General features: G+C 43.0%; 1 protein-coding gene and 1 long non-coding RNA gene across 8 annotated transcripts in view; one reads left to right on the top strand and one right to left on the bottom strand.

The window, feature by feature from the left end:
* The window catches only part of pde8b (phosphodiesterase 8B), a 496,872-nt gene that overhangs the window by 203,956 nt on the left and 278,792 nt on the right, over positions 1-14,124 (bottom strand). For 5 of the 6 annotated variants that reach the window (XM_070879856.1, XM_070879851.1, XM_070879843.1 and 2 more), the window contains exon 2: positions 3,576-3,632. The exons of the other annotated variant lie outside the window; for it this stretch is intronic. In XM_070879856.1, the coding sequence (XP_070735957.1) occupies positions 3,576-3,632 (57 nt within the window). The remainder of the gene's footprint in view (positions 1-3,575; positions 3,633-14,124) is intronic. 6 annotated transcript variants of the gene reach the window in all.
* Positions 1-14,124, top strand: part of LOC139263834 (uncharacterized) — a 58,559-nt gene that overhangs the window by 10,049 nt on the left and 34,386 nt on the right. The window contains exons 2-4 of one of the 2 annotated variants that reach the window (XR_011593219.1): positions 2,594-2,650; positions 9,695-9,803; positions 10,504-10,683. This is a non-coding gene — a long non-coding RNA (uncharacterized lncRNA). Of the gene's footprint in view, positions 1-2,593; positions 2,651-9,694; positions 9,804-10,503; positions 10,684-14,124 lie in introns of those variants that run through there. The other variant, XR_011593221.1, reaches the window with a different exon arrangement.

Here is a 14,124-nt window from a genome sequence, read left to right on the forward strand (position 1 = left end):
TGGATTACGGATGATGACAAACACATCCAAGCATTATTGATGATTCCCACTGCTCACCAGTTTTGCCAGCCATCTCCTTATTTGTTTACGCCAGTGTAAATCATGTGTAGTTTAAATCAAGTGCAATGGCTTTTAATCCCACTCCCACACCGTGACCTCTGGTGTCCCCCATGGATTTATACTTGGCCTCCTCCTTTTTCTCATCTACATGCTGCCCCTCAGCGACATCATCCGAAAACACAGCGTCAGTTTCATCATGTGCAGACACCACCCAGCTTTACCTCACCATGACATCTCTCAGCCCATCCACTATCTCTAAATTGTCTGACTGCTTGTCTGGCATCCTGTACTGGATGAGCAGAACTTTCCTCCAACAAAATATTGGGAAGACCGAAGCCATTGTCTTCAGTCCCCGCCGCAAACTCCAATTTCTAGCCATCGACTCCATTCCTCTCCCGGACAACTGTCTGAGGCTGAACCAGACTGTTTGCAACCTTGGTGTCATATTTGACCCTGAAATGAGTTTCTGACCACATATCCACGCTATCACTAAGACCGCCAATTTCCACCTCCATAACATTGCCTAACTCTGCCCCTGTCTCAGCTCATCTGCTGCTGAAACCCTCATCCATGCCTTTGGTACCTCTGTCTTGTCTTGACTTGACTATTCCAGCGCACTGGCTTCCCATTTTTTACTCTCCGTAAACTTGAGTTCATCCAAAATTCTGCTGCCCATGCCCTATCTCGCACCAAGTCTCATTCACCCAGACCCGTGCTCACTGAAATACATTGGCTCCTGGTTACGAAACACCTCAATTAAAAAATTCTAATCCTTGTTTTCAAATCCCACCATGGCCTCTCCACTCCCTATCTCTGTAATCTCCTCCAGCCCTACAACCCTCGGAGATATCTCCGCTCCTCCAATTCTGGCCGCTTGAGCATCCCTAATTTTAATCGATCCACTATTGAAGGCCATGCCTTCAGCTGCCAAGGCCCGAAGCTCTGGAATTCCATCCCTAAACTTCTCTGCCTCTCTACCTCTCTTTCTTCCTTAAAACCTACCACTTTGACCAAGCTTTTGGTCATCTGGCTTAATATCTCCTTATATGGCTTGGTGTCAAGTCTTGTTTGATAACACTCCTGTGAAGTGCTTTGGGATGATTTACTACGTTAAAGGCGCCATATAAATATAAAATGTTGTTGGTTACAAAGCCAAGAAGCTGAATGTTTGTAACTGAAAAGAGTTTGTACCCTTTATTGAAAGAAAGAACGTACATTTATATAGGGCCTTTCACGATCTCAGAAGGTACCAAACCACTTGCCAGCCAATAAAGTACTTTTGAAGTGCAATCACTGTAGTAATGTATAAAACATGGCAACCAATTTGCATACAGGAAGGTATCACAAGTAGCAAAGAGACGATGACCAAATAAACTGTTGTATTGATGTTGGTTGAGGGCTAAATATTGGTCAGGTCACCAAGGTGAACTTTCCTGATTTTCCTCTAATAGTGCCATTGAATCTTTTATTTCCACTTGAGAGGGCAGATGGGGCCTCGATTTAAATTCTCACCCGAAGGATGACACCTCTGCCAGTGCAGCACTCCCTCAGTACTGCACTGGACTGTCAGCTTGGATTTTGTGTCAAGTATCTGGAGTGGGCCTTGAAACCACAACCTTCTGACTCAGAGGCGAGAGTGGTAACGACTGACTCAATGAAGTTAGTGACTTCATCTTTTTAGTGCTGAAGATTACACGTTTATGATTGAGTACTGTGTCAATCTTCCACAGTTATTTGGTCACCACTTGTCTTTCAAATGGGAAGGTCACTTCTCTGTAGGGAATGGTGTCATCAGCAAAGAGAATACCCCTTTTGATGGCAGGCACTATGCACTAAGCCACTGATGATGACAGTGAACAGAGTGGAATCAAAACATCCTTTCCTATAGGAGTCCAGTATAGTTGTTTGAATAATATGGTTGCACATTTATCATGATCGGATATTTGTATTCTTTTAAGAAATTGTGCATCCTGTTCAGTATTTGCCAGATATACCAAAAGGAGACCAGCATCTAAATAAAGCCTATGAGGCTAGCCATGCAGACTACACTCACAGTAATTCCCTTTATTTCTTGAGAAGTGTTTTATCCTCATATTCAACATTAAGCGGTCAAAATTGGGTTTTGTACGCCGCCCATTACCGCGCGTGGGAGGCGGCTAACAGGTGGCAAATGCCTACCGTCGTCGGTAAGTGGCGTCAACGCCTCGTCCTACATTCAGTCAGCTCTTTGGCAGAGGCGCCAAGAGGCAACGCTGTGCTGGCTAACGCCACCCACATGGTGACATCATCCAGTGTACAATGCCTCTTTGACGCCTCTGTTGCGACATTTGCTTTGTATGGCTGAACAGGCGGCCGTACAGCCAGGAAAAGGTTGTCGGAACAGAGCAGATCTCGGGCAGAATCGCCCAGAAAGGAAGGTAAGATTAACTCTTTATTTATTTCGGCATGTTTTCATTAGTTTTGAGAGTGGGAAAGTTTGTGTGTGGATCGGAGAAGTCTTAGTTATTTTTTCTTCTTCCCGTTTTTTTTCTAGCATGGCGGTAACCTCCAATTGGGAAATACCGCAGGCCTCCTGAGCTCCTGCCCGAGGGTGAGTGTGCAACGCCATTTGTTAGTGCTGCCCTCTCATCTTTGGGCGTAAAAACTGCATTTAGGACTTTGAGCCTGCATCTAACGCCCGGCGCTAAAGTCAGCACTCAGGCAGTGACACCGCCTCAAAAACAGCAGTACCGAATTTCAATTCCTAAATATTTCTAAAACAAAATTCCCGTCCTGGCTAATTCCAACAAAAAATTAGACACAAAACGAAAAAAATTATTTTTGCATTTTATACTTTGTTGCGTAAGCAAAGACAGGAATCCCCCCCAAGTCAGAGAGAGAAGACTGTCTGCATCTAATTTCAAATATCACTCAGTTGCACAGGTTTATGCAGCATGTCAGTGACTAAAGACACATATATAAATACGGAGGGAGAGAAGGGGAGTTATCCCAGGCCCACAAAACATTCTAGTAGTCAGTTCAGAAGCCTGAGAACAGACAGCCGATGAACTCTCTTGACCGTGGCTGATGCAGAGCTGAAACAGATTGGCCATTGAGGAGAAAAACAGGGGTGGATGAAATTTATGGCTTTGCTAAATTTAGCAAAAACGATTGCCATTAGTTTTAAATGGGGAACAATACTTTATACTCATGCTAATTTTTTTTGATAAAATTAGTGAAAATAGTATTTTAGCCTCCAGGTTTCTAAGCCTAAAATTAAAGTTTATAAAAAGTGGGGGCTCCGCCAATGTTTCAGTCGATAAATGTTCTGCACAATGTGATACAGTTATACAGACCAGCAAGGCCCCATGTCAGAGTCTTCATTTACACAACACCAAGAACAACAACTGCTATTTTGTTGCACTGCGAATGGTTTACAGGCAGGAGTGAGAAGCAGGAGATGGGAACCATTGGCACAATATCTATTGCCCTACATACAACTGTACAAATGTCAAGTACCGAACACAAGCTTTCACCTGAAAAGGATCTTGTGTCAGTCTCATGGGTCCAAAATGTACTTCCGTAGATGCAACCTGCAGGAGAGAAAAGTAATATTGTCATCAGACTGTTCAGCAATAAAATCATGTGACCATGCCAAAGTGAAACATTAAAAAATCTGTACTTTGCTGGAAATAAATGTAAAATGACACACTCTATATTTTGTCTTAGTTTGATATCAATCAGATCTATGACAATCATCATAAGGTTATTAGAAGCTTGGCAAATGGAGATGCATATTTATCATGGGACGCGTTAAAGTTCCAAAACACGCAAGTTCTTCTAATATTAAGAGGTAAACTTTAGTCTTTAGTGCCCCTGGTGCAGAGTTTTGTTTGCCAGGAACACATATCAGGAATATGGTCACATGCCAAATGATGTCTCATCCATTCATTTTAATGGGTGGAAAATCGTGGTGAAACGACATATGGCTGAACTTTATTTCTGTACTCCCAGCATGTGAATCCCTATACCAAGAACAGTTACCTTACACTATCAACACTTAGTTTGGAGAAAGCTAAAAATTTGAGGGACGGGATAAATCTTCATTTGGAAAGACAAGGAGTAATCAAGGACAGTCAGCATGGATTTGTTAAGGGAAGGTTGTGTCTGACTAACTTGATTGAATTTTTTGAGGAGGTATAAGGAGGGTCAATGAGGGCAGTGTGTTTGATGTAGTGTATACAGATTTTGGAAAGGTTTTTGATAAGGTCCCACATGGAAGGGTGGTCACTAAAGTAAAAGCCCATGGGATCCAAGACAAAGTGGCAAGTTGGATCCAAAATTGGCTCAGAGGCAGGAAGCAAAGGGTCGATGTTTTTGTGACTGGAAGGCTGTTTCCAGTGAGGTTCCGCAGGGCTCAGTACTTGGTCCCTTGCTTTTTGTGGTATATATCAATGATTTGGATGTGTAGGGGGATGATAGAGGTTTGCAGATGATACTAAAATTGGCTGTGTGGTCGATAATGAAGAAGAAAGCTGCAGACTGCAGGAAGATATTAATGAACTGGTCAGGTGGGCAGAACAGAATGAAACAGTTAATTCAGAGACCATGGTCCAGAACTTAAAGAAGGGTAACTTTGAAGGTATGAGGCGTGAATTGGCTAGGATAGATTGGCGAATGATACTTAAGGGGTTGACAGTGATTGGGCAATGGCAGACATTTAGAGACCGCATGGATGAACTACAACAATTGTACATCCTTGTCTGGAGTAAAAATAAAAAAGGGAAGGTGTCTCAACCGTGGCTATCAAGGGAAACCAGGGATAGTATTAAAGCCAAGGAAGTGGCATACAAATTGGCCAGAAATAGCAGCGAACCCGGGGACTGGGAGAAATTTAGAACTCAGCAGAGGAGGACAAAGGGTTTGATTAGGGCAGGGAAAATAGTGTACGAGAGGAAGCTTGCCGGGTACATTAAGACAGACTGTAAAAGCTTCCATAGATATGTAAAGAGAAAAAGGTTAGTAAAGACAAACGTAGGTCCCCTGCAGTCAGAATCAGAGGAAGTCATAACGGGGAACAAAGAAATGGCAGACCAATTGAACAAGTACTTTGGTTCGGTATTCACTAAGGAGGACACAAACAACCTTCCGGATATAAAAGGGGTCAGAGGGTCTAGTAAGAAGGAGGAACAGAGGGAAGTCCTTATTAGTCGGGAAATTGTGTTGGGGAAATTGATGGGATTGAAGGCCGATAAATCCCCAGGGCCTGATGGACTGCATCCCAGAGTACTTAAGGAGGTGGCCTTGGAAATAGCGGATGCATTGACAGTCATTTTCCAACATTCCATTGACTCTGGTTCAGTTCCTATGGAGTGGAGGGTAGCCAATGTAACCCCACTTTTTAAAAAAGGAGATAGAGAAAACAGGGAATTATAGACTGGTCAGCCTGACATTGGTAGTGGGTAAAATGATGGAATCAATTATTAAGGATGTCATAGCAGCGTATTTGGAAAGAGGTGACATGATAGGTCCAAGTCAGCATGGATTTGTGAAAGGGAAATCATGCTTGACAAATCTTCTAGAATTTTTTGAGGATATTTCCAGTAGAGTGGACAAGGGAGAACCAGTTGATGTGGTGTATTTCGACTTTCAGAAGGCTTTCGACAAGGTCCCACACAAGAGATTAATGTGCAAAGTTAAAGCACATGAGATTGGGGGTAGTGTGCTAACATGGATTGAGAACTGGTTGGCAGACAGGAAGCAAAGAATAGGAGTAAATGGATACTTTTCAGAATGGCAGGCAGTGACTAGTGGGGTACCGCAAGGTTCTGTGTTGGGGCCCCAGCTGTTTACATTGTACATTAATGATTTAGATGAGGGGATTACATGTAGTATCTCCAAATTTGCAGATGACACTAAGTTGGGTGACAGTGTGAGCTGCGAGGAGGATGCTATGAGGCTGCAGAGTGGATAGGTTAGGTGAGTGGGCAAATGCATGGCAGATGAAGTATAATGTGGATAAATGTGAGGTTATCCACTTTGGTGGTAAAAACAGAGAGACAGACTATTATCTGAATGGTGACAGATTAGGAAAAGGGGATATGCAACGAGACCTGGGTGTCATGGTACATCAGTCATTGAAGGTTGGCATGCAGGTACAGCAGGCGGTTAAGAAAGCAAATGGCATGCTGGCCTTCATAGCGAGAGGATTTGAGTACAGGGACAGGGAGGTGTTACTACAGTTGTACAGGGCCTTGGTGAGGCCACACCTGGAGTATTGTGTACAGTTTTGCTCTCCTAACTTGAGGAAGGACATTCTTGCTATTGAGGGAGTGTAGCGAAGGTTCACCAGACTGATTCCCGGGATGGCGGGACCGACATATCAAGAAAGACTGGATCAACTGGGCTTGTCTTCACTGGAGTTTAGAAGAATGAGAGGGGATCGCATAGAAACGTTTAAAATTCTGACAGGTTTAGACAGGTTAGATGCAGGAAGAATGTTCCCAATGTTGGGGAAGTCCAGAACTAGGGGTCACAGTCTAAAGATAAGGGGTAAGCCATTTAGGACCGAGATGAGGAGAAACTTCTTCACCCAGAGAGTGGTGAACCTGTGGAATTCTCTGCCAGAGAAAGTTGTTGAGGCCAATTCACTAAATATATTCAAAAAGGAGTTAGATATAGTCCTTACTACTAGGGGGATCAAGGGGTATGGCGAGAAAGCAGGAATGGGGTACTGAAGTTGCATGTTCAGCCATGAACTCATTGAATGGTGGTGCAGGCTCGAAGGGCCGAATGGCCTACTCCTGCACCTATTTTCTATGTTTCTATGTTTCTATAACAGTTGCAAATGGAATTCAATCTGGAGAAGTGTGAGGTAATGCATTTGGGGAGGGCTAACAAGGCAAGGGAATACACATTAAATGGTAGGACACTGAAAAGTGTAGAGGAACAAAGTGACCTTGGAGTGCATGTCCACAGATCCCTGAAGGTAGCAGGACAGAGAGATAAGGTGGTTAAGAAGGCATACGGGATATTTGCCTTTATTAGCCATGGCATAGAATACAAGAGCAGGGTGGTTACGCTTGAACTGTAAAAAACATTAATTAGGCCACAGCTAGAGTACTGGATGCAGTTCTGGTCATCACATTACAGGAAAAATGTGATTGCACTAGAGAGGGTACAGAGGAGATTTACGATGGTGTTGCCTGGACTGGAGAATTTTAGCTGTGAGTAAAAATTGGATAGGCTGGGGTTGTTTTCTTTGGAACAGAGAAGACGGAGAGGAGACCTAATTGAGTTGTATAAAATTATGAGGGGCCTAGATAGAGTGGATAGGAAGAACCCATTCCCCTTAGCAAAAGAGTCAATAATCAGGGGGCATAGATTTAAAGTAAGTGGTAGGAGGTTTAAAGGGGATTTGAGAAGACATTTTTTCACCAAGAGGGTAGTGGGGGTCTGAAACTTACTGCCTGCAAGGATGGCAGAGGCAGAAACCCTCATAGCATTTAAAAAGTACTTGGATATACACTTGAAGTGCAATAACCTACAAGGCTACAGACTAAGAGCTGGAAAGTGGGGTTTGGCTGGATAGCTATTTGTTGTCCGACCTCCTTCTGTGCTGTAAATTTCTATGAAAGCATTGGGCTCAAAATAAAACTTGGCATTTATTAGTTTCATGAAACATTTTCATAGAACAAGCAGTGGGACACCACAAGAACTGGAGTGTTTTGTGGACATTAGGAATAATATTATAATTTAGTTTTATAAGATAAGCCTTGTTTTGTTCAAAGTTATTAAAGAAAAAAAAACATCTGTGAAAACAAATAAAAAAGCTATACTAGACACATTTCAATGAAAACAGTTCACCTTTAAGGACAAAGAGTTAGAAGGACAATAATTTAAGCTCCGGCTTTTACAACAGCGCGGAAAAGTGTGTGCCTTTCAGAAACACGTCAACTTCTGTACTTCATTGTTAAATGAGAATTTAACCCCAAAATAGTGAAGATGTGCTTTCATGATTGTAACGAAGAGGGCAATGCTAATTTCAGGATATTTGTACTATAAACTTGATGGTTGTTAAATACAGAGATACTGTTGTACTACATAGTTGCCAGCATTCACTTTTATCACCAAACTTCTTTAAAAAGGAGCAGCCATTTTAAAATCATAGATGGGTGTGCACAGTTGTTTTAAATTTGTGATTTGTGATTTGATTTGTGATTGCTCAACTTTGTGGCTGAGGAAGGCCTGTACAGAACAGTGATCGAAAGACTGGCATCAGTTTAAACGACGCCACCTATGCACTAACTTGGCAGAGCGGATTGCCCGCCCGTGATAGAAACCACCCAACTTTCATTCCATTGATCTCAACAGAATGAAAATCGGGTGGGTTCTACAATGGGTGGGTGATTGGGTCCACCAGGTTACCATCCAGGCAGTGAAGTTGAAAATTGCCCCCCATATCACTGGCCTGTATAGGTGGACTCAGGGCTCTGCCTGCCCACAGCACCTGTGCTAGCGGCTATTGTGGTCTCCAAAGGGCCCTTTATAGGTTTACTTCACATTTCCGTCACATAGCTATGACCAACGTCGAGGCTGACATCACCACCACTGTAAAATGAAGGGGTCATCAGACTGAATCTTCAAAATAATATTCACCAAGGTCTTTATCTAATTTTCAATGTTCTATTGTGAAATATTAATGTGATATAAACAGATGCCTCCCAGGTGAGTGCTCAGTCATTTTAGAACAACATTTTCCTATTAAACAGGATGACCACTGAATTTCTGCCAAAAAACATCCATAACCCTGTTACTGAATATTTTCTTTAAAAGCCATGACTGGATTTTTCAGTATTATCTCTTTTATGTGACTCATAACAGAATTGTTGCCATGAACATGGATGCTCTTCTTCAAATATTCTCACCATCGAGAAGCAGGCTGTGGAGAAACAGGAATGTTTCTTTAGCTCCACTTTAACTGTGACAATATAGAGCTGAGAACTCACAGCCCAGCACCAACCGTTCTGATATTATCCTCAGCCTCTTAACCATCCACCAGGAAGATGCAGCAATTGTTTTGGAGGCAGACGACCAGTTTGTCATAAAACGTTAAATACAATGTACTGTAGCCCAAGGTGAAAATATTAAGACCTAAAGAATTTAAAGAATTCTGCTGCCAACAACCAGTTCCAGCTCAAATTGCCCATCTCCAACAAGTCCTAATGCGACCTTAACAAGTCCTTTTTCCCATCTGAACAAAACCTCCCGCTCATGTTGTGGGGGCCGGATGGTTTTCCACCTACCACACTTACAACTCGTGTTAAAATCGGGCCATATGTTTCTCAATTGCCTTGGCTGATGTTCCTCTCCCTAGCGCAAATACATTAAGACCAATTGTTTGGCTCTAGTTGTCCCCTTTAAAGTCAGCTAACTCAATACAGATTAGGGATCAAACTTGGGAATTTTGATGATTCAGGAATGGACCTGTTGTCACAATTGGAAACTGGAAGATAAATGAGTTACTTAAGTATTATTTTGATTAAAGAGATAAATTATTTTCAGATTCCCATTCTATTGAAGCGCCCATATCCAAAACATTAGCCTGTCTTTTCTCTTTTCAGATGCTGACCATTCTGTTCTGATTTTATTTCAGATTTCCAAAATTTGCAGTTCCTTTTTATTTTCCAGTGTTTTATATTCGTTTTGAATGAATACGAATTTGAAGAGGTTGTCATGGTATCATCACATTGCCAGTAACATTCGTTAGTATACATTGGTTTACCAAAGGTGCAACATTGCTCGGTTAATAATTATTTGCATAGGAGTAAAATAACAACAAAAATGTAGCCCTAACTCATAGGCACTGGCATTGTACAATGTCAATATCAGCGCATGCGGTCTGATTTTTGCATCAGTACTATGCTAAATTTGGTCTTAACAGAGTAGCCTCAGTAACGCACTTTACCACAGGTTTATTTTCTTGCAAATTAAACTGTTCTTTTTGAACAAACACATTAACTGGCTGAAATACGTTATCCCAGATACAGGACATTTGAGGACTGAAGTGGAAGCCACTTGTTTGAAATCACCACATGCTGAAGGAATGTCTTGCTGAATGTCAATAAGTCTTTCACGTGTACATGATGAAGGCAGATGTGACAGTGGATAAAGAGGCAGTATTTGTTTTATGACGATACTGATGTTTGCCAGTTTTGGCACTGGTACAGTGCCCAATCTCTCCTTTCTTAAACTGCACAGGGAGCGTGTAAGCACACTAGGTTTGTCAGCAGCTCTCTTGAATTCCCAGTCACTGGGCAAACATCTGGCTTGGCTGAGACCTCGAATTCAAGGGTGTGATGGTTTGTGAGCCCCATTTTCCAGGTGTAACTGCTCCGTTCCCCAACTCCTCCATTACTATTTAGATTTTTTACTCCTGAGTATTTCCTTTTTCTCTTTATACAGTGCCATTATACTGCAGCTTTTGCATTGACGGAAAGATGTGAATTGATGCAAGACTGATGTGAACTCAGGAGTTAGGTCAATGATCTGACATGCAGGAACACTTGGCCAAAAGCTGGGAAACCACCTCCAGCAAGTAATCTCACATTATTTGGTCTTCGGCCTTGGTGTGGTATAACTCCCGTCCAGTAAAAAGATATATTTTATATGTGCCCAGGGATAGATAGACCATTGGACTATTAAAATTTATGATGTAATGTATTTCCCTCATGGGTTCTTTGCTTAAGAATTCATAGCAACACATTGTTATTAAGAACTAGTTGGTTTATTTACAAAGGTTTAACAATCACACTACACATTACCAGTTCATCCACTAGGCTCACAACTGCATACCTCATCATGGATGACCGAGACCCAACTGACTGGGGTTTTATTGAGTCTTGTGAACATCACGTGACTGGCTAAGCCACTCACAATGCAACAGCTCTAGAAACCTGTGAGCATATTCACAGGTACATACATTCCAAAATCTTTCTAAGGTGAGGAGTGAAGCAACACTTTCGTCATACCAAAACAAATTTGCATTCATATAGTACTTTTAATGTGGAAAAATGTCGCTTCAGAGCAGGTGGACACTATGCATAAGCAAAGGAGTTAGGAAAGGCGATCAAAATTTGGCAGATGGAGTATAATGTTGGAAAGTGTGAGGTCGTGCACTTTGGCAGAAAAAAATCAAAGAGCAAGTTATTATTTAAATGGAGAAAGATTGCAAAGTGCTACAGTACAGTGGGACCTGGGGGTACTTGTTCATGAAACACAAAAGGTTAGTATGCAGGTACAGCAAGTGATCAGGAAGGTCAATGGTATCTTGACCTTTATTGCAAAGGGGATGGAGTATAAAAGCAGGGCAGTCTTGCTACAGCTATATAAGGTATTGGTGAGGCCACATCTGGAATACTGTGTGCAGTTTTGGTTTCCATATTTACGAAAGGATATACTTGCTTTGGAGGCAGTTCAGAGAAGGTTCACTAGGTTGATTACAGGGATGAGGAGGTTGACTTATGAGGAAAGGTTGAGTAGGTTGGGCCTCTACTCATTGGAATTCAGAAGAATGAGAGGTGATCTTATCGAAACGTATAAGATTATGAGGGAGCTTGACAAGGTGGATGCAGAGAGGATATTTCCACTGATGAGGGAGACTAGAACTAGAGGGCATGATCTTAGAATAAGGGGCCGCCCATTTAAAACAGAGATGAGGAGAAATTTCTTCTCTCAGAGGGTTGTTAATCTGTGGAATTCGCTGCCTCAGAGAGCTGTGGAAGCTGGGACATTGAATAAATTTAAGACAGAAATAGACAGTTTCTTAAATGATAAGGGGATAAGGGGTTATGGGGAACGGGCGGGGAAGTGGAGCTGAGTCCATGATCAGATCAGCCATGATCTTATTAAATGGCAGAGCAGGCTCGAGGGGCCGTATGGCCTACTCCTGCTCCTATTTCTTATGTTCTTATTTTCTTATATAATTGATGAATAAAGAATGCCACTCAAGCACATCAAAGTCAATAGTAGTGCTATTTCCTCCAGAGACTGCAAGCCAAGAGATAGTGGAGGAGATTTCTGAAGTGTTTCTCCTGGTTCCACAGTAGTTGTGAAGGCCGCTGCCAGCCAGTGATCAGCAACCCCTCCCCACCCTTCCCCTTTCCTGGAAGTTACCTGAGGGCCGCTGCCAGCGAGGCAGGTGGCCCAAATTGGAACACTGGTATTGGTTGACCCGTCTCTGGAGGTGCCAGCAGCTGGTCCAAATTATTCAAATGAGGCCCAAGGCCCAAGTTAAGATGAACCTCATGCCTCCCGGTTGGGGTGAGCCTGCACCTTCAGTTATGAGCCCGGAAATGGACCATAACCATTTTTTACCCCACAGACTAATCCTCACAGAAAATATCCTGTGCAATGTTAAGCCTGTAATCTGTGCTGGGATCAACTAGCAGTTCCAAACTGCTCCAGCTTCACTTTTATAGTCTACAACATCACCTGATTCATTGATCGACATTCGTTTATATACATTCTTGCTATTCTCTTTTACAATATTTTAAATTTTGTATGGCTCACCCAGTCACCCAGTTAATGTGCTCATTCACATGGCTATTTGGGTTATGTTTAAACTGCAATGAGTTCAGCTGAAACACCTAGGAATCAACAGACACAAACAAGGAGGAAAATCACTGTGTCCGTGTCCTATCCCGCACCAAGTTCCACTTCACCCATCTTTCTTGTCCTTACTGAACTACGTTCAGGAAGGGGGTGGAGCAAGAATACAACTTTTACATTTGAAGAGCACCATGCAGTTAAAGGGCTGAGCAGGCTCTTGGGAGAAATAAATACTTCCTATTCCTTATGCTCTCATCCCTTCATGGCCTCTCCCCTCTCTATCTCTGGATTCTCCTATGGCCCTACAGCCCCTCTCCCCCTGAATTCTCCATTCCTCTGACTCTGGTCTCTTGTGAATACCTCCTCCCTTTGCCCCACCATTGGCAGCCATGCCTCCAGGTGCTTAGACCCCATGCTCTGGAATTCACTCGCTCACCCGTCCACCTCCTTTGAGACCATCCTTAAAACCCACATCTCCTTTTTTGGCTTGGCATCCATTTTTAAAAAATGACATCTGTATAAAACACTTTGGCACATTTTATATATTCATCATCATCATCTCCAGTGTACCAGTGCAGCCTTTGGCCACCTAAGGAAAAGAGTGTTCGAAGACCAGGCCCTCAAATCTACCACCAAGCTCATGGTCTACAGGGCTGTAGTAATACCCACCCTCCTGTATGGCTCAGAGGCATGCACAATGTACAGAAGGCACCACAAGTCGCTGGAGATATATCACCAATGATGTCTCCACAAGATCCTACAAATCCCCTGGGAGGACAGGCGCACCAACATCAGTGTCCTCGCCCAGGCTAACATCCCCAGCATTGAAGCACTGACCACACTCGATCAGCTTCGCTGGGCAGGCCACATTGTTCGCATGCCAGACACGAGGCTCCCTAAGCAAATGCTCTATGTGGAGCTCCTTCATAGCAAACGAGCCAAAGGTGGGCAGCGGAAATGTTACAAGGACACCCTCAAAGCCTCCCTGGCAAAGTGCAACATCACCACTGACACCTGGGAGTCCCTGGCCGAAGACCGCCCTAAGTGGAGAAAGTGCATCCGGGAGGGCATTGAGCTCTTCGAATCTCAATGCCACGAGCGTGAAGAGGTCAGGCGCAGTCAGCGGAAGGAGCGTGTGGCAAACCAGTTCCACCCAACCCTTCTCCCAACGAATGTCTGTTCCACCTGTGACAGGGTCTGTGGCTCTCGTATTGGATTGTTCAGCCACCAAAGGATCCACTTTAGGAGTGGAAGCAAGTCTTCCTCGATTCTGAGGAATTGCCTATGATGATATATTAAAGGCAGTATATAAATGCAAGTTGTTGTCTCGCATTTTTCCTTTGACTGTATTCTCGAAAAAAGGGTCGTAGTTTATCAATTTCTCACATGCTAATCTAAACACAGGTTGTAAATTGTGCATTCTGATTGCAGTGTACTCAAAGGATTAAGGAGATATTGGCCCTGAAAACCTACTAG

Source organism: Pristiophorus japonicus, chromosome 1 (assembly GCF_044704955.1).
Source record: "Pristiophorus japonicus isolate sPriJap1 chromosome 1, sPriJap1.hap1, whole genome shotgun sequence".
Classification (NCBI taxonomy): Eukaryota; Metazoa; Chordata; class Chondrichthyes; family Pristiophoridae; genus Pristiophorus; species Pristiophorus japonicus.